At 34.6% G+C, this 19,582-nt stretch overlaps 1 protein-coding gene across 10 annotated transcripts in view; it reads left to right on the top strand.

Annotated features, from left to right (window-relative positions):
- LOC139970675 (ryanodine receptor 2-like) overlaps window positions 1-19,582 on the top strand; it is a 161,278-nt gene that overhangs the window by 128,768 nt on the left and 12,928 nt on the right. For 7 of the 10 annotated variants that reach the window (XM_071976569.1, XM_071976566.1, XM_071976567.1 and 4 more), the window contains 26 exons: window positions 1,481-1,618; window positions 2,548-2,660; window positions 2,889-2,982; window positions 3,501-3,604; window positions 3,927-3,978; window positions 4,219-4,378; window positions 4,848-4,927; window positions 5,333-5,409; window positions 5,674-5,747; window positions 6,926-6,946; window positions 9,598-9,678; window positions 9,981-10,069; window positions 10,931-10,987; window positions 11,249-11,320; window positions 11,593-11,779; window positions 12,362-12,432; window positions 13,121-13,186; window positions 13,641-13,720; window positions 14,308-14,411; window positions 14,683-14,740; window positions 15,308-15,384; window positions 15,632-15,711; window positions 15,992-16,090; window positions 16,431-16,507; window positions 16,700-16,894; window positions 18,212-18,367. In XM_071976569.1, coding sequence (XP_071832670.1) covers window positions 1,481-1,618; window positions 2,548-2,660; window positions 2,889-2,982; window positions 3,501-3,604; window positions 3,927-3,978; window positions 4,219-4,378; window positions 4,848-4,927; window positions 5,333-5,409; window positions 5,674-5,747; window positions 6,926-6,946; window positions 9,598-9,678; window positions 9,981-10,069; window positions 10,931-10,987; window positions 11,249-11,320; window positions 11,593-11,779; window positions 12,362-12,432; window positions 13,121-13,186; window positions 13,641-13,720; window positions 14,308-14,411; window positions 14,683-14,740; window positions 15,308-15,384; window positions 15,632-15,711; window positions 15,992-16,090; window positions 16,431-16,507; window positions 16,700-16,894; window positions 18,212-18,367 — 2,462 coding nt within the window. Of the gene's footprint in view, window positions 1-1,480; window positions 1,619-2,547; window positions 2,661-2,888; window positions 2,983-3,500; window positions 3,605-3,926; window positions 3,979-4,218; window positions 4,379-4,847; window positions 4,928-5,332; window positions 5,410-5,673; window positions 5,748-6,925; window positions 6,947-9,597; window positions 9,679-9,980; window positions 10,070-10,930; window positions 10,988-11,248; window positions 11,321-11,592; window positions 11,780-12,361; window positions 12,433-13,120; window positions 13,187-13,640; window positions 13,721-14,307; window positions 14,412-14,682; window positions 14,741-15,307; window positions 15,385-15,631; window positions 15,712-15,991; window positions 16,091-16,430; window positions 16,508-16,699; window positions 16,895-17,842; window positions 17,921-18,211; window positions 18,368-19,582 lie in introns of all 10 variants that reach the window. The other 3 variants (XM_071976571.1, XM_071976565.1, XM_071976568.1) reach the window with 2 other exon arrangements.

Genomic DNA, 19,582 nt, shown 5'->3' with positions numbered 1-19,582 from the left:
TCATTCTTCTGTAATCTTAGGGGATGTAAGATAACAACTAGTCAGTTCTGGAGAGGAACATTACGGGGTAACTGGATATATTTAACCATCACCACAACTTAACTCTGACATGCAATTACTCATTTATAATATCATGGTTCACTCATCACACTCCTGGGGAGTATGCTTCATTTTTCATTGCTTAATTAAGATACCTAAATTATTGATCATGAAAATCTGTTGAGTAATATATTCAGCATCATGCTAGTACTCTAACATATTTTAGATTATCCCTTAAAGTTTGGTTAGATCTTTCTGTTTGGATGAGTATCATCATCACAATCTGTTCAGTTGTACATGCTTTGCAAATATTGATAATATAATGCTTGTAGATGGTAACATACCTAACGTAACAAAGCAATTCAAGCATGTAACTAGTCAACGTAACTAGTCAAAATGCAGATTAGTTCATCAACATTGGACCCTTTCTTCCCTTCATAATCACCTGTTTAAAGCTGATGCTATTGATGTTAATATCTCTCTCCTTCCCCCCCCTCCCCCTCCCACCCATCTGCAATTTATGTTCATGTGGCATTATTTCCTCTATTCTCCCAAGATCTTGTAATAACCAATCGCCCTTGCTTCTTCTAGAGTCTTGGTTTGTTATTTCCACCTGTAAATCAACCTAATATCGCACAGTCCACATCGTTATATTATTGAAGTAACAAGTTTACAGCACTTTGTGATTAAGACACTACTAAAAAGTAGATGTTTTTTTCTTAGTTTGGTGATGATTAAAATTCACCATTAAAGAGGCAGTACGTTGGAAGCAGTCATCAATTTCGATGTAAATAACTATAAGACCTTGGCCATGAAATGTGTTTAGGTGCACACATAGAATGTCTAACTATTATACATCTTAAATTTTTCCGAATTAACATTAAGTTAGAACCCATGTATTCAAATGTTTGTGTTTGGTGACTTGAATTATCACCTTTCAGTTGCTAATGTTGTGGCCTGGATAGGGGGCTCTATGGGGAGGGGCTCTATGGGGAGGGGCTCTATGGGGAGGGGCTCTATGGGGAGGGGCTCTATGGGGAGGGGCTCTATGGGGAGGAGGTTGTTCCCCCACACACACTTTTGAAATTTCTTCCGTATGATTAAGTGTGCTTAGTTGCAATATGGTATTATATTTTGCACAGTAATAATTATGCTTCCAAGATATCCCCACTATTTTCTTTAAATATCAGCAGTGTTTTCCCGTCTAAATTTTGACAGCCCTTCAAATCAGTTTAGAAGATCCCCAATTGGAATATCCAGGATGTAGAATATTTTAATAATTTCTCTTTTTCAAGAATCTTTGCAATTTGCATTAGACAGAATATTACTGTTACTGTTAAGTGTATTTCTTCTATAACTTTGTAGTTCCATATTTCACAAATCTTTTCAGCAGAGTTGTAACTTTTTGATAAATATACTTATCTGTTTTCCAATGACATAGCCGGGGCCGAAGCACTGGCAGAAACAGCTGTATCTTAAGATGGCAACCTCTAAGTTAATGCAAGTTGTAGAGGCAAACAAATGCCAGATTGTTGGGAGGATCATCAAGATATCAACTGCCTTGCACCAGCTTAGTTTGGTAACTTGATTTTGAGTTTTCTTATTTGTTTTCTCATATGAGGTGAATCATGCTCTGAGTCTTGTAGAGAAAAACAAATTTCTGTTTGTAAAACACTTCTCACTAATTCATCACCAGTAGTATTACAGGGTTCTCTTAAAATATATATATTTAAGAACCACTAAATTGAATTGACTGAGAAAACATGAATGCACTGCATGAGTGAAGATGATATAGTGATTTGTTATATTATTATATGTAGATGATATACACAGGTTTGTAATAGGGAGTGAATATAAACATGAAATGAGAGAAGACCAAATATTCGAACGGCTACTTTAATCTCTGTAACCTGTTTGGTTACATAATTTAAGGAGATTAGGATAGGGGAGTAGATGTTTGTTTAATGCAGATTTATATAAAAGATTACCTGACATATTTCATTATAATCTACAATACTAGGTATGAACAGTGGTTGTAAGTGTTGTGGGTTGTGTGCAATATACGCAATGAGGGGAATTGGCTATAACATTCAGTCTTGTCGACACACCCGATTCATGCTTATTTTTCAGGGTTTATAACATTACAAGTCATTTTATTATTCTCACTGCACAATCTTCATTAAATTATTAGTAGGATGTATATTATACTTCCATCAACACAAGTTGTAGCATGAAAACATACTGCTAACCATAAACATAAATGAAGCTATTATTTATTTTCTTTTGAATGCTTTTTGTGGAAGCATATCTTGACTCTTTCAATTGTTGAATGATCAAATAGTGTGAATGGTCATATAGTAATGAGGCCTGGTTTGTATCAGTTTTGTGTGTCCTTTTAGCATTGGTTTAGTTTAAACTCAAAGTGTAAATGGCTGGTATATAGTAAGGTGGATTGGTTGAAGAGAAGAGCTGATCCTAGATTTTGTTTTACCGTGTTTTGTATTTCAGATTGAACAGCCTGCCTATGCAAAGAAGAACACATGGAGAAGACTCATGTCTGCTCAACGAAAGAGAGCTATTATGGCCTGCTTTAGAATGATACCATTGTTTTCTCTTCCTAGGTAAGTAAACATGCTAACTTTAGCTTAAAGATCTAATCTTAAAATAGGATTGGCAAAAATGGTAAATAATACTGAGATTTGAGAAACTGTGAGAAATGAATAAGCATATGAAGTAATATATCAAGAAAGGTTTGGTTAAGATATTTTGTATTGTTTGGTAATTTATGCATTATTTTTACTATTTATTCTCAAATTGTTCATTTTTCATTTGACCTTTCAACCTTGTAGACACAGGGCCATTAACTTCTTTCTAAAGAGCTATAAGGACAAGTGGCTCAGCTCTGAGGAACCAGCCCAACATCTTCTGATTGAAGATTTAACTGTAAGTTTAGCATTGACACATCTCTTGTCTTATAACAATTTATTAATTATTTTAAGATTTGATCCTTAGTAAGAATTATGTAATTGTTTACCATAAAGACCTCAGTGAGTTAGTTTTCTTCAGCAACCATATTTATTAAGCCCATGAAGTCCATACATATTTTGTTGACTACTCCAGGAAACCTAAAATTCGATCATGTAATTGCACTGCCAAAGTTGTTGTGCTGAATATTGTGCTTTGTAGCTTACCCTACCTCAGTGTTATGGCTTTGTTATGTAGCCTTCCACTGTGGTTTAATATCCATGATTACAGTACCTCCATGTTATGGCATTGCATTTGCCAGTTCAAAGTCATATGTGTGCTGCATTGCACCTGCTTTACTACAAATAAGTGAGTAATGAGTGTACTAACTGAAACATTATGATCATCATTTATTCAAGTAGAATTAAAGGGAGAAAATTGACCAATTGACCAGATATCCCAAAGATAATTTGACTAAAGAATATTTTGTCTTTCAGAAAACATCAGCAGAGGAGTTAGCAGAAGAGACAGTGGCAGATGCTAAAGATCCTTGCTTTCAGCTCATCCATACATTTAGCAGGGCGGCATGTCTCCAGCAGGAGTAAGTAGGAACCTCACTTTATTATGAAACTGTTCTTACTTGATGAGAAGTGAAGTGTCAAGATATGTTTAAATGTACTTTTACCTTGATCCCGATTGTATTAAACTTGATCCCATTTGTATTAAACTTGATGAAAAGTGAATTCAAGATACGTTTAAATGTACTTTAAACTTGATCCCATTTGTATTAAACTCTGGTTATATAACATATTGTCATATGTTTTCAGTCGTATAATACTTCTGCTTTTCTTTTCCAAACTAAAGCTTTGTTGTGTTCTATTTTGTAGAAATAATGGTATTTTTTGTTTTGCTTTTGTTTGTAGTGGTATAGAAGAAGATGATCTGTATATGTCGTATGCGGACATCATGAGTATGGTAAGCTGTCATTATGTTTCAAAAGATCAGGTTACAGATATTGACTGTATCAATCTCATGTTACATTTCTAACTGTTTAAGGAACTATTTACTCTCGCAGCGGTTGTTAATCTGGACTCGCTACCTATACCTATTTTTGTTCACTTACACTCACAAATATCAATTTAGTGGTAGTTGAACTGTATAATCTTCATCATTTGAGATTAAATTTCATTGCTGTCTTTTTGTTTCTGTTATCAGAGCTGCAGCGGTGAAGACGATGATGACGATGATGATGAAGATGAGAGTGCTTCCTTTGAAGAAAAGGAAGTCGCAAAGCAAAAACTGCTCTCAGAACAGGGTAGGCTTGCAGAGAGAGGTGCTGCCGAAATGGTTCTGATGAACATTAGTGCAAGCAAAGGTAAATAACCTTTCTTGCTTTTAATTTCAGAGCATTTAAACAATGATTATAGAAATCATCTTGTGGCTCAAATGAGGAATTGGCCTTCTAGTAGTATCTTTGTCTGGTGTATTCTTTATTTCATAACTTGCTTTATAGTTTGATTGCATTGATATTAGACTCACATACTATTTTAGCTGTTTCTATGTAATGTTGTTCATTCTTGTGATTTCATATTAAAAGGTTTCACATTATCAAAGGAGGTTTCACAAATAACCCTGTAGTGTTTTAAAATGAGGTTTTCAAAGAAGTTTGCTCCATTTGCTTATCTCGTGAAAAGTGAAATGCTTGTAGAGTATTTAAAGACAGTTTTAACAGCAATTTGGCCTGCATCATGTTGCAAGTGGAATGGTTTAAGAACTGCAACCAGCTGTTTTATTCATTCCACTTTTTGCTGACAATTAGTATGTTTATTTCCAACATTTATTAGGTATTGCTTCTGAGATGGTTTCTAGCTCTTTAAGATTGGGAATCTCACTGCTCAAAGGAGGAAATGAACTTGTGCAAGAGGTATAGTCTTCAATAGTTTTTGCTTACATTGAATAAAATGGATATCAATGCTACACCTGTCGCCTTCTTATTTGTTTAATGTACTGGAAAGTTGCATATTATGTTGTTGTGCTTGACCTACCTATTTTTTGTGAGTTTGTAAGAAAGTTCAGTATGTAAAGAAAGATAGTGCTTTCAAACACTATAGTTGATGGATCCCATAAATCAATGAACTAAAGATGAACTAAGCTTGGAAATCAGAAGTTGGTCAGTAGAAACACTTTACGTGCCACTAGCTATTGGTATCATTCATTCCACTTTCATTATCCATAACTTGAAATTAATATTAATTTCAAAGCTGTGAATGCTGTAAACAATGTTCATAAGTTCCAAAAAATGTGTTTAAGTCTTGCCAATTGCCTTCAGAAAATGCTGACTCATCTCCGAGACAAGATGGATGTTGGATTTTTCACCAGTATGGCCGTCCTCACTGAATCATGCAGGTAAGGGGACTTGTATTGGTAATGTACACCCATACCTCCCATGTATCTATATTCAAACTATTAACATACTGCAAATAATGATACATCATTCACAAATCCACCAGTAACCATCTCACCTTATCTCCAAATATTATCAATAATTCTTGGTAGATATAGAGAGTTCAGAGAATTCACTTTCTAGCTGGAGGATTGTGTCAAGTCTCCTCCTCATCAGAGCACTGCAGTGCAATCGTTGTGAATCTTCCAACACATTTATTTCCACAGTGTTCTGGACCTAGAAGCTTATGAACGATACAACAAAGCGGAGGGTCTTGGAGTCAGTGCAGGGGATAACGCAGGTATGGAAAGCCAAATATGGCCTGTAGTTGGCATTTTGCTTTTTGCGATTGTTTCATCATACATCTGATGGGAACAATTTTCACAACCAAGTATTCCCTTTGCTGTCACTGAATTATAAAACGATTTGATCATATGCAGGGATGTGCCCAGGATTTCCTGGGTGCCGGGTATACTGATCGCCGTCCTGGGGGAGGGGTCTAAGGGGGATGGGGTATGAGAAAATATTCTATTTTTGAAGGTGCTCAGATGCCAAATGCTGGCACTTGTGTAGCTTTTTAAGCAATTACACAAGTACTAGTTTTGCTAACAATTTACATTTTTTAATTTATTTTAGTGAAATATAATACGTACCTGGTAAAAGTTATTAGTTTGTTTCAAAGAGATTTTACAAGGGACCGATTGAGAGCCGTAAGTAATGTTTCTCGCATGCGTAACTGATGCATTTTTAAATTTATTTTTAGTGAAATATAATACGTACCTGGTAAAAGTTATTAGTTTGTTTCAAAGAGATTTTACAAGGGACCGATTGAGAGCTGTAAGTAATGTTTCTCGCATGCGTAACTGATGCATTATTAGTCTGTATGATTTAGGCATAGGCTAGGCCCAATTTATGTTGAATATATTGTTAGGAATGTTGGGATTTTAGATGAAAATAGTGCTAGGCGCGATTCACGATTTTTAAGACAGTGATGGGCAGTAATTTTTAGTGCTGGGCGGGGCCGCTCAGTGCCGCCCAACGTGGGCACATCCCTGCACATGGCCAGTCACTCTTGGAATTTAAGTTCATTTCTGTTGTCTAAAATCACATCATTTGTATACACAGATAATTAATTTGTCCGTTTTTTGTTGTTGTCCAGTTCGTTTCTAAGAAGGTATTATAGTGATTTTGTTTGAAGTGTGTCAATAGGATCCTTTGATAATAAAAAGTGTTCAGTGAAAGACCAATACTGCCTGAAAGCTTATAGTAATAATTCATCTTGTATTGATTTCAACATTTGTTAAGTAATGAAAGCATAATAGCAAAGGTGTAACAGAATTTGACCCCTTGCAGATTAATTTGAAATCATTTTAATTAATCCACCTGTTTTTTTTTCCTCCAGAAATTGGTTTTCTTGTCTCTTGTGCTAACTTTTTTTATGTTGATGTTTGTGTTTGTATTCTTCTCTTTTCTTGAAAGACTCAGTGGAGTTCTATGCAGGTAAAAGCTGCAAACATTATTTTGTCTCGCCTAATTTTGTCTATAGGCATTCTAGACAGCAAACAATGTGATAGCTTATTTAACTCTTCTACCAGCACAGTACTCTTAATATCATTTTAGTGCTTTTCTTAAGTCTTCCTCTTCATATAGTTCAACTCATCAAGTGCTTCCTCACTACTTAGATGCATACAAAACAATGTCAAGGAAATTTTCCAATTATTTTGATAAATAAATGGCAAAAGCATGTGCATAAACTGCATATACCGCAAGAATCTCTTTCTTCTCAGACTGAAATAGGATTATCCAATGAAATAGTCAATCATTTTCCCTCTAAAAGCTAGTAGGAAGCATGTTGTATGTAAATACACACATTACTTTCCATCACAACATCAACAACAGCAGCAGCACATCAATGCATGGCACAGCTTGCACAAACACATTCTTTTCTTCATTTCTATTGGCTTACTTTATAAGTCCAGCAATTCTGATCAGAAAAAACAAATCTAACCCAGACTTTCTCCTGTTCATATTTTCCAAACTGGTTATGATCGCTTTGGTATATAAAACCTGTGTTCATCCAGGGTAATTAAAACACGGTAATATTAATAGAATCGGGATATCATAACAACAGTACATTGCACTGTTCATTTGCCAGTAACTTGATATGGTAGCTTAAAATTGATCTACTAACAGGAAATTTAATTTCAAAATTCTATCAGGGGAACAACAAATGTAGCTTTTATCATGTCCCTTGTCCTTAATATTAATATACTCATCATCATGAATATGTCTTGGGATTTGTCAGACTAAAGAATGGATGGCTAAAGAAAGCATTTTTGAGAAATGACTTTTGACTAGGAGAATATTGTTGATATGGATTTCAAAATGGTAACTTTCTTCTTGGATGGAGCTTATTGTCTCACACTGTTCTGTGTTTATTGTTATTTCTGGGAATGGTTTGTCCTGTATTTGTGTGCACCTGTCAGCTTTGTGTACTAGACATTTAATGTACATCTGAATAATGTCATGTTGGTACTTATAATAATAATAATGTGGTTATAATAATAATAATGGTACTTCCTTGTGAAATGTTAGGAAATAGCACATTGTTGGCTCTGATATGCTGTAAGTCAATGTAACAGTACAATATATATTGAGATGTTGGATATGTGATAAAGCACTCCTGGATTCTCCTAACTCTGTTACTCAACAGTGTGCCAATGGGCTTTTGTACCATTACAGTAGTTCTGTACTATACTGTGGCAGGATGCAGCAATGACAACAATAATTGGTTGTTACCTGTTGTATCAGCAGTAACATAATTGTACAGAGCTGTTGCAGCATATGCATTTCTAGTTTTTGTTAAATGTTGGAATAGACATTATTAATATGAAAAGCATAGATGGTATAATGTTGGCAAAGCATGCACTTATAAACAGTGGTGATTTTAGATGGACCTAACTGAGTTGTCTGCCCTTAACACAATTTATTAGAAATAGAAGGTAGTGGTTACTAACATCACCAGTTTCTGAAATATTTTCAACTTGATTGCATTAATGTAAAGTAACAGTATGTTTTAATATTCTTTCATAAAGTCATAATTATTTATGATTGCTATTAGCTAACTGTTGCAAGCTTCAAACAGAAAAAAAAAATAAGGAAACAACCTGCTGCCCATACTAACTGGCTGCTTGAGCTGGTATTCTAATCAGAAATTGTAAAACAGTTAGGCCTCAACATTTCAATAATAGGATGATCTTCAAGGGAGAGACTGACAAAACCTCCCAGATAAAACAAATAATATAGACAAGGTAATTGGAACACTGTGAGAAATGAATTAGTTTGTAGTTGTTAAGTAGAGTGTTAACAGTTTTCATTACCACCTTAGCTCAGATCAATGGCTTAAAGTAAGTAATCCTCCATGAGCTCAGTCACTGCTTTGATCAGTCATTTGTCAATCACTTGAAGGCATTTTTTACTAGAGAGACTGAAGGAACACAAACTGCAAGATTCCTAAAAGCTTAATAGCTAAATGCAGCATCATGGTGGTGGGTCTTATAAATGGCTCTTTGCATTAACTGGTTGTTACTTGTTATTAAATTGATAAAGTAGGTTGATCGAAATTTCTCTTTGGATCTCAAAGCTGTTTAAGTTTGAAATCAAATTCTCAATGTAAGTTCATTCTGGCTGTTTCTGTTTAGCATTCACTTTACTCATTCTTTCCATGACAGAACTAACATTGCATTCATAATTCCATCCAGTTCTTCCTGTAATATCAAATAGAAGTTGGTTGTTGTCTGAAACTGCCTGCACTTTACTCTGCTGATGGTTGTCATTGACTGTTTATGTTTATTTTGAAGCGTCATTACATATTCTGGAATGATTAGATAGAACTTAATGTTATTTCTTGCAGAGGTTCACTCCGTACTTCTGATATGTAAAGCATGAGAGTATGGATGTAATTGATGTCTTGATATGTCCATCTGTATTACTATGACATCATTCCTATTTATAGATACAGTCTTCAAGAAAGCTTGAAGTAAATTGATCCATAAATCCCATGTAATAACCTCTCTTAACATCTTCCTTCTATTTCTCATTTAGATATTTGAATTTGACATTTCTTTGCTGGTTGTTTTCTTTGTTTCTAGGAGAGAGATCACTTCATGATGCCGACCTCACCTGTACACTCTTCAGATTCCTCCAACTTCTCTGTGAAGGGCATAACTTAGGTAAAACCTTCAGATTTAACAGTCAGTGTCTTCCTGGGTCATAGTTATATGATTGATACTGTTGCTGATACCTTAGCAACAGTTTCAACAAGTCTGGTCTCCTGGGTCATAGTTATATGATTGATACTGTTGCTGATACCTTAGCAACAGTTTCAACAATTCTATTCTCAATGTCAAACATTCAAATTAGTTCTTCAGTTTAATATGTGATTTCATTGTGTAAACATTTGTGTGTGTTACTATCTTAATGATTTGACTGTATGGAATGATATATAATTCATGGACTATTTGTCTCATTTCAGATTTTCAGGACTACCTCAGAACTCAAACAGGCAACCACACGACAGTGAATTTAGTCAATTGCACTGTGGATTATTTGTTGAGACTTCAGGTAATAATGGATTAAATTCATCATAATTAGGGGAAAAGGCAGCCTTAAGTTAAATTGTTGTGTTCATATGTTGAACCTAGGTTTGATGTTATTTTGTTTGTGTTCATATGTTGAACCTAGGCTTGATTTTAATCTTTTTGGGAAAGGAAAGAGATGTGGTTAAATGTTGGACTACCAATCCATTGAAAAAGTGGTTTTGAATGAAGTTCATGGGGGGGGGGGGGGGGATGTAGATGCATATGGAGGGAATAAAAGTAAAATAAAATTAAAGACAGACCCCATGTCTGCACTCCTTTATGCTTAAATTTTTGACATCCTTGGCAAATGTTTAGATTAAGCAGAGGTAGCAAAACAATTTTCTCACAAAGATCAAAGAATTTAAATGGATCAAGTTTTCCACCAGGATCAAACATTGACAATGAGAAACTCTTTTGCTAATTTTCCAAACTGTGTTCTTCTTACAAAGTCTTGCTGCTAGTGTATGTTTCATGCTAGCCATATGGACAATATGCTTGGTTTGTGGGAAGTAATACAATGAAGAACAGTGCTTTCCATATATATTAAATTGAAATATATTTTATCCTGTATATCCTCCTTGTAATATAGTAATAATCCATCATATTTGATATAATAATTCATTATTCTTACAAATAGACCCAGTGTAATCCAAAGAATAACAGGCATCACATATTTTTTTATTTTTTTTTTATTTCTCCCTGTTAATAGTTGATCAGTCCAATAAACATTTCTCAAACACTCATTCCTGTTGTTTTTGCTGATTATCATCATGTGTGTTACATTGTGTAGGTGGACTGTTTATATTCGGTATGAATGACTCTCTTACTATCTTACATTCTGTAGGAGTCTATTAGTGATTTCTACTGGCATTATTCAGGAAGAGAAGTTGTTGATCCTCCTGTAAGTATCAATGTATTTCACTTCAGCTTAAATTATTACAAATTTTAATATCGATACTAAATGCTGTCTACTGGATATAGGGAAATCGAGTCTATTTTTCTGTGTGTTAAATTCACAATATGATATGCAAGTTACATTGACTGAAAGAATCTGAATCATTATAAAGAAAATATATTATTTAAATCAGTCTCTCATTAAATAAAGGTAATTGTAAATTTATTGTCATGGTATTTCTATTTTTGTTTTCCTTCGCTGCTACAGGGAAGGGAGAATTTTTCCAGAGCTTTTAAAATTGCCAAGCAGGTTTTCAGAACACTCACAGAGTATATTCAGGTTTGTTCTCATTAAGATCAGTTCTCTTGAAACTCTTCTTTTTTTTTTCTATGAAGAAACTATGTATGACATGATTGCAGCACGTTAGGTGTCATTGAGAAGTTATGTAAAGTGATCTTGGTGTTTGTATGACAACCTCAAAGTAAATTGCACTGAGACCTACAATAGACCTACTTAGTACAAATGTAGAAGTAGTTCTATTACAGCAAAGGAATGGAGCCAGGTATACATTTTGGAACCAGTTTTCCTATATATTTTGATCATCCTTTCAGGGTCCTTGCGCAGGAAACCAGCTTGCACTGGCTCATAGCAGGTTATGGGATGCTATGGGTGGATTCCTTCATGTCTTTGCTCATCTTCAAAAGAAGCTCTCTCAAGATCCAAGTCAGCTAGAACTTCTAAGAGAGTTGCTTAATCTACAGAATGAGATGGTAGTTATGCTGCTCAGTATGTTGGAAGGTACGTTCATCTTATAAGTCTTTACTGCTTCCTTCCCTTTCATGATGGCTTAGGGTGGGTGATGTGTTATTAAATAATACATACATTAAATTTCAGGAATATAAATTTAAAAACACAAGTACAATGTTCATGTTATCAATAAAAGACATATTCATTAAATAGTATCCACTTGTAACATTGAACAGTTCATACTGTATTAGGTTCCTTCTGTATGTAAGTTTGAATATTCTGGCTCTAATGTGAATGAATATAAATAGAACAGTGTAAACAATATACAATGAGGTGACTATAAATTTATGTTAAGGTATAAATTCATAGCACTCAGTGTATAGTTTGTATTTTAGTAAAATTTAGTATGGGTCTATTACTCAAAAGAACTAATATATAGAGTAGATTTACAGAACATATATATATCTAGGTAAACTGACATTTTATTGGCAACAGTGTAGCATATGCGAGGCACTCATTAATTGTAAATACCAGATTAAGTACTCTATCAATCAATCAATCAACAGTACTCTATAATGTACCAATAATCAGAAATGTTTTGAGGGTTGTCTGTCTCTCTCAATTTTCCAACAGGAAATGTTATGAATGGTACTATTGGTAAACAGATGGTGGATATGTTAGTGGAGTCTGCTCCAAATGTGGAGGTGAGAAGGTTATCGGTAGTAATTCATTGATAGAACAGGGAAATCATCATTAAAATTAATTTGCTCTCATTTTACAGAGCTTTGCATGAATGTGCTATCTGTCATGCATGACATTGACTTTATTTCAGGATTTGTGATAACCGATGATAGTTTAAATAGTTTAAATAGGACAAATGTTTTTACATTAGGTCCTTTTATCAGCTGCAAAGTTCATGGTAGCCGTATAGTCACATTGTTATTGCCATATTAATGACAACCCGTGCTTTGGCCGAGTGGATAAAGGCGGTGGCATTTGAAGCAATGAGGCTAAGCAATCAGGAGGTTCCGGGTTCGATGCGGGGCCGGGTCACAGCAAGGTGGGTTTTTCATCCAAAAGCATTCTACGGTTTTTCCATCTGAAATGACTTTTTAACTTGAAAGATTCCAAATTTGAGTTAAATGTTGAATTGGAAGCCACTCGACATGTAAGTTTTAATCCATAAGCCTTTGCGGGCTTCTCTCACATTTGTAGTGTAAAAATAAGTGCTGATTATATTATTACAACAGACATGGCCATAATACTCTCTTTAACAAGTTCTGTCTTTTCTTACTTGTTATGTGATAAATCAAAACTCTGTTTGTTATGTAACAATAAAAAGAGTCTGATATTGCTTCCTGCATCACTGCCTATATTTTGTTTATTTTGCAGATGATTTTGAAGTTTTTTGACATGTTCCTCAAGTTGAAGGATCTAGCCTCTTCTGAAGCTTTCAAGGTATTGTTCATAATCCTAGTTACGTTTTGATGTTTTTTAACACTTATTCCTTATTTTGCACTGTTTAAATTGTTTTTAAATTCTGTCTTGTATATTAACCTTATAAGAGAAAAAAAGCAGAATGATTTGTAGAAACTTGAGAGAGGCAGTTAAATGCTTAAATCATGGCCAGTATTGTTTATAGTCAATCTACAATATGATTTCTTTATTAAATGGAGAAGAGTCCAAACCAGGAATGAAGTCAATTGGTGTCTTATTCTTGTAACAATTCAATATAACATTGAAGTTGGTAGAAGCTAGTACGTATCACTTATTGTTAGTAGTTGTGCTACACTGTGTAAGGTGGATTTTGCCATATCTCTCTGTGGTGTCTGTGTCCATCGTGGTGAACAAATTCTTCCTCAATTTCTTGGTTTACATTTACTTTGTGTCCTGTTCCTCGTCACTCCATCAGGAATATGATCAGAATCAAGATGGTGTGATTTCCCAGAAAGAATTCCAGGCAGCCATGACAGCTCAGAAGATGTACACTCAGTAAGTTCATCTACATAATGTATTTTTTGCCAGCTTCTCCTTGTCCAAACCCTGCTGTTGTTGTTATCTGTGCATCACATTCAATATTGGGTGTACTCTACTGGCAATATCTTAGCAATACAGTGTATAAAAGATGCCAAGATATTTTGCCGTAGGGTTGGTACTTTCCAATTCAGTTGCCTTTAAATAATATTGTTAATACAAAGATAGCAATTAACAACATGTTCATGTATTGTTAAGAAATAAGATTTACAGTTGATTTTCCTAAAACCTTTTTGAAATTTAGTTAAATCAGCTTCTGTAGCAAAATGGTACATAATATCAGCTAATTTAGTTTGCTCTATGGCTGTGGTATGTGTTAAACTAACCCAAAGCAGAATTCAAAATTCTCTTATGTAATAGTCCAATAACTGTGAGAGTGATAGAAATAAGAGTGATGTTACAACTATAGTCCTTTAAATGTAGCCCCCTTTGCACGGACACATAAATCTGCATTTTCAAAATTGAGTCAATAGTTGCTGCAATAGATTTAACAGCCATAAGTAAATATCTTCATCAATAACTAAACTCTCTGCATCTTTTTACAGGGACGAAATTGATTACCTGTTGAAATGTGCTGACAGAAACAACGATGGCATCATTGACTTTACTGAATTCAGTGATCGCTTTCATGGTCCAGCTGAAGATATTGGTAGGAATATATATAAATTTTATATTTTAATGATCTTTTCACGTAGTAACAATTAATCCAAATTCCATGTATTTACAATTTTATATTAAAATTGTTGATAAATGTGGCTGACAATTTCATTATCTTCAGCCTCAAAATAATCAACTCACTGTGTGCTCAACATTAAAGTGCACTCTTTCATTTTGACTTGCTGTTTGCATTGTCTAGTAAATTGTCTTACTATGTGGTAGCTGGCACTATAACATATCAATCATACTTTTGTTTTCATCAGGTTTCAACCTAACAGTTTTGTTAACCAATCTTTTAGACCATATGCCAAATGAGGAAAGGTAAAGAATTTCCTGTACTTCTGGGAAAACATTGAACTTTCAAGCTGTTTGCTGATTGCATTCTCTGGCATTTCTTGAAAGCAATGTTATGCATCAGTGATTATCCCAGTCACCATGATGTGGCTTAATTTGTAGTTGCAGAGTGCATCGTATTGAACTCAATGTGAGCCAGTTTTTGTTTTAATTCTTGTAGAAAGTTGGAAATATTTATTTGTCAACTGACAGGAAGTCCTAAGCCATCTGAAAACGTATCAATTTGAACAGATTTCAGCCTGAACAAACAGTTGTTGTTAAGAACCTTGAATGTGAGCTCACAAAGTAAATGGCTGTACACAAAGTAAATAGCTGTACTTTCTTTTCAAGCTTTGGAAACAGCCTGGTTTTCATTTCGAATAGAAAAACAAATGTTCATACTTGAGGATGCATGTACAGGAAATCTTTTTTATAGTGCAACAATTACTTTGCGTCACCCATTCACAGGCAACAACAGTACACAAACCTTTACATCATTCAAAGAAATATAAAGGTGACTAGGCTACTTAGCTAAATGTGATATTGTTTTTGCAGATTGGAGAGGTTTTTGAATCGTGCTGAAAGTCTTCTCGAATACTTTGAACCATTCTTAGGAAGGATTGAAATTATGGGTAAGTGTGTGTTTGTATTCTATTAGTTAGCTTCTCACGTTGAGCTGAATGCACACTATTTTAAGACCAGGTAAATACTGTTATCTCTTACTTTCCATGAAACTCATTGGTTTCAGCTATGATAAATACCCTTATACAGTCACTGCTTCAGTTGTTTTTGTTGGGTTAGTGTACAGTTTAAAGGTGTTAACTGTTGATACCTTGCAGTCAACTGATGGCATTCTCTTTGTCTTTTTTTTCGTAACAGGAAGAAGCCAAAAGATTGAGAAAGTCTACTTTGAGATCAAAGAATCTCTTAAAGATCAGTGGGAAAAGCCTCAAATTAAGGTAAACTTTTAATCTGATTTTCATGCAACAACTGAAAGTAATTTCATAATGAAGAGTAATACCTAATCCACTTCATATCATTGTATTTATATTTTAAATTGTTTTGAATAATTTCCTTTTTAATTTGTGAATAGTATCCGAATGTGAAGAGAGAAGACTTTGCATATCAAACATCAACTGATTGATAATTCTGTAAGGATCTAATTAATAAAAAGTTTGTTTCTCATTTTATGTATGTGTCTTTACCCTTTCTTTGTTTTTATCTATTTACACTTTTAAGGAGTCCAAGGGGCAATTTCTTCATGAATTAGTGAATGAGGGAGGTGAGAAAGAAAAGCTGGAGGATTTTGTCAACTTTTGTGAAGACACAATCTTTGAGGTAATTGAATTCATTCAAGCTGTCAGTGAAAGTTGAGGACTTTTTAGTTTCACCATTGATAAATGTAATATGTGTAAGTATATCTACATGGACTAATGTATTAACAATGTGTGTTGGCAAAGTAATATGTTGCAGGTTTATGGCTACATGCATTTTACAGTTCCACAATGGATTAATCATGTGAACAAGAATTTGTTAAGACCTTGTGACCGATATTTGTTCACCCACATGCATGAGCAAGCATAAGAGATAAGACAGTTTGTGATGAGTGCATGACAGACAGACGGTGTATGAAGTTCGTTGATATATTGTGAATAGTAATTTTGTTATCTTGCTACAGATGCAGCATGCAGCTGTTATTAGCGATACCAGTGAAGGAGTTATAGATACCATAGCCTGTCTGGTTGGAGGAAGAGAGTAAGTTTATTAACAGGTTTTTCTTGAAATGCAAAAATTGAAGTTTTTTACCGAACATTCAAAGCTATCCATTATTGTTTCTTTCTTCTGTGTGTCTTGCCTGCTCCTACATACTCAGTTTACAGCCTAGGTATATATTTACTATACATCCCTTTTGCATTCATTCCATTAATATCGTTTTTGTCCTCATAGCTCTTGGTTAGCCAGATTGGTTCGAGCCCTACGCCCCTCTAACATCAAGAGGAACATAGGAGAGGGAATTGAGAGTGTACAAACAGGATTCAAGAAATTACGGAAGATGTCCTTGCTCAGTATTATATTTGCCATTATCAAGTTCTTCTTCATTGTCAACTGGAAGCTGGTTCTTTTTGTCTTTAACATATCTTGGTGAGCTATACCATCTTCATAGACCCATCTCGTTAATACTGACTGTTAGCACTGAGCCAGTGGTGTCATTAAATACATATATTACTTGGTGTTTACTTTTCATCTCTATGCTAAACCCTTATTATGCATTCAATCTCAACGGTGTAAAGAATTTCTTCTTTGATATATCGCGTAGAAAATAATCACTCGATCATGACAATGTACTATTGTGCCAGAATTTTGTCCCATTAGCAGAGTTTGAGGGAATGAAAACTTCAGACAATAACATTGCCTTTGTTTATCCAATCATTAATGGTACATATGAGTGGGCAGGTGGACTGACCTTTTCATTCATACTATGCAGTACGCTACATGTTCTATGTGTTCTATTCACTGTTATTGCCTGAAGTTTAATTCGCTTGTTCTCTGTGAATGGGCCAAGATTTTGGCAAAAAAGTAGGCTGTGTGATTGTGTGATTATTAACTATACATTAGTACCAAATAAAGTTTTGAGTTAGGGATCAGTTAGTTCGTGTTTGTAATGGAATGCATAAATGAAGCTTTAATTACTTTGCCAAAGGGAAATGATGCATATAAATGTTAAAGGCTTATAAACCATGTAAACTGTTTATCAGGTTACTCAAGTATACGTAACTTGACAGTTCCTCCATGGAGTTTTATTTAGTAGCACGTAACTATGTATAATATCATGAAAATATTAAGCCTGATGTATACATTGATAACTGCAAATAGAAGTTGCCTTTCAAGGAATCACTGATTGGAAGATGTCTTCAGCTATAAGGTGCATATTCTTCAGGAAGTAAAATGTTTGCAATCCCTCCTTATTATATTTTTTGAGCTACAATCAGTGTGACATCATAGGAGGGTAAGAATTATGCTTATTTGTCTGCTTGTTGATAGGTTATTACTCGGTAATTGTATTATTGACCAATTATTTAATGTTCAAAGTCAAGAGAATCAGCTGCAGAAGAGTAAGGAGGCGAGTGTCCGATGCTATAGATTCCCACACCGTTTCAGGAGTCGCAGGTGCGATGGTAACACAAAGATATCATGTCACCTTTCACATAACTACTCATCATGTTAATAATATCTCAATTAAGAGTAAGACAGTTGTGTCCCCTATCTGGCAACAAAACAGGTCCACGTAGAGAGGACACTGGTTTTCTTCCTCGGTGTTCAACGTTACTTTCATTTTTGAAAGTAATTCTATCCTCATTACGTCCAAGGTGTGATCAATCAGGGGCCATACTGTCTTCTCTTGATGTTAGCTGTTCCATGTATCATGTTCATTCACATTGTTGTCACATTACTTCTCAGTAAAATCATCGGGCTGGTCATTGGCACAGGTGTGCTTGAAGATGCAAAGGAAATCACAGGGAGTTTGAAATATTCCCTAAAAGTCCCCACAGTATCTCGTAGACATGGCTCGGATCTGTCCAAACTGAATGAAATGAATTTGCAGATGGGCAAGAGGTGACTATTTCATTGTAGAGCATTAACAGCCCTAGTCAATTCCCAATGAGAGAAAGTAACTGATATTAACAGTAATATCACTAACGGCTTGTGAACTATCAGATGAAGTCATGTCTCTGCATTTAAATATAAGTATCAGCAGTATCTGCTCTTCTTGTAGAATCTTCAAAATGATTGTTTTCAAGATGAATGCACTTTGGTTTCAATCTCTGCTCCTTGCCAAATTGACCTTTGTCATGTTTGTATATGTCAGCATGAGAATGCAGATGTTCATTACTTTCAATTTCACTTGTTTTGTGCACATTGTCTCTTTATAAGGGTGATACTAATTATAATAATAACATTCAAGTCTCTTAAAGTTTAAACAGCTGCAGGTTGCTTTTCAATTTGACATTTGATTTTCCTCCTGATTTACTGGTGTAATGGTCTGTACAAACTATATCAAGTGGTTCTTCTTGTTCAAAAAGTCCAGTTGGCTGGTAGCCAGCCTCAACACGTGAAAGATGAATATTTAAACCTCATCCATGAATCCTATATGCAAAATAGACACGACAATGTGTTTGTCTACCTGTTGTAATATCAATGCTATGACAATTAGTTTTTGTTCAAGCATATCTGATTGTGAGAGAAGTTCTCTGCAAAGCAATCAGCTACTGTGTTTTATCATTCTTGTGTTTCCATTTTCCTTTCTTAGTCAATGTTTGTCACAATTAAACTTTCAAGTTACTAAATTTTGATGTCCATTAGTTGAATAACCCCATCAGCAGAATGTGCAGAATGAGATAATATGAAGCATGCAGTGTCTGAATGTTTGCCTTGTAATTTATATAATATATTTCACACTCTGACAATGTGCTGGTATTAGATATATGTGTGAATTGCTTGTTCATTTATTGTTATCGTCTGGAAAGCAGTTGTATATTTTTTCATGTTTGCATCATTTATTTCCAATGTGCCTTTCGATATTTGCTGTATTATAGAGGTGTATATCATAACATACATTAGCTGTAGTCTAACAGGACTATTAATATACTTGCTAAGATCATCAATCAACGAACAGATTAGGGAACATAAGTGCTTAACAATTATCATATATTGTACATGTCTTTTCCGTTATCATTAACATGGATGTACTTGGTGAGATGAATCGCTTCTTGGAAAAGTTGCATTATCTTTCCTAGATTGACTTTGTGGTTCTTAGCAAAATGATTTCAT

The sequence above is a fragment of the Apostichopus japonicus genome, chromosome 8 (genome assembly GCF_037975245.1).
Source record: "Apostichopus japonicus isolate 1M-3 chromosome 8, ASM3797524v1, whole genome shotgun sequence".
In the NCBI taxonomy this organism is placed as follows: domain Eukaryota; kingdom Metazoa; phylum Echinodermata; class Holothuroidea; order Aspidochirotida; family Stichopodidae; genus Apostichopus; species Apostichopus japonicus.
This window is presented reverse-complemented; position numbering and strand designations above follow the sequence as displayed.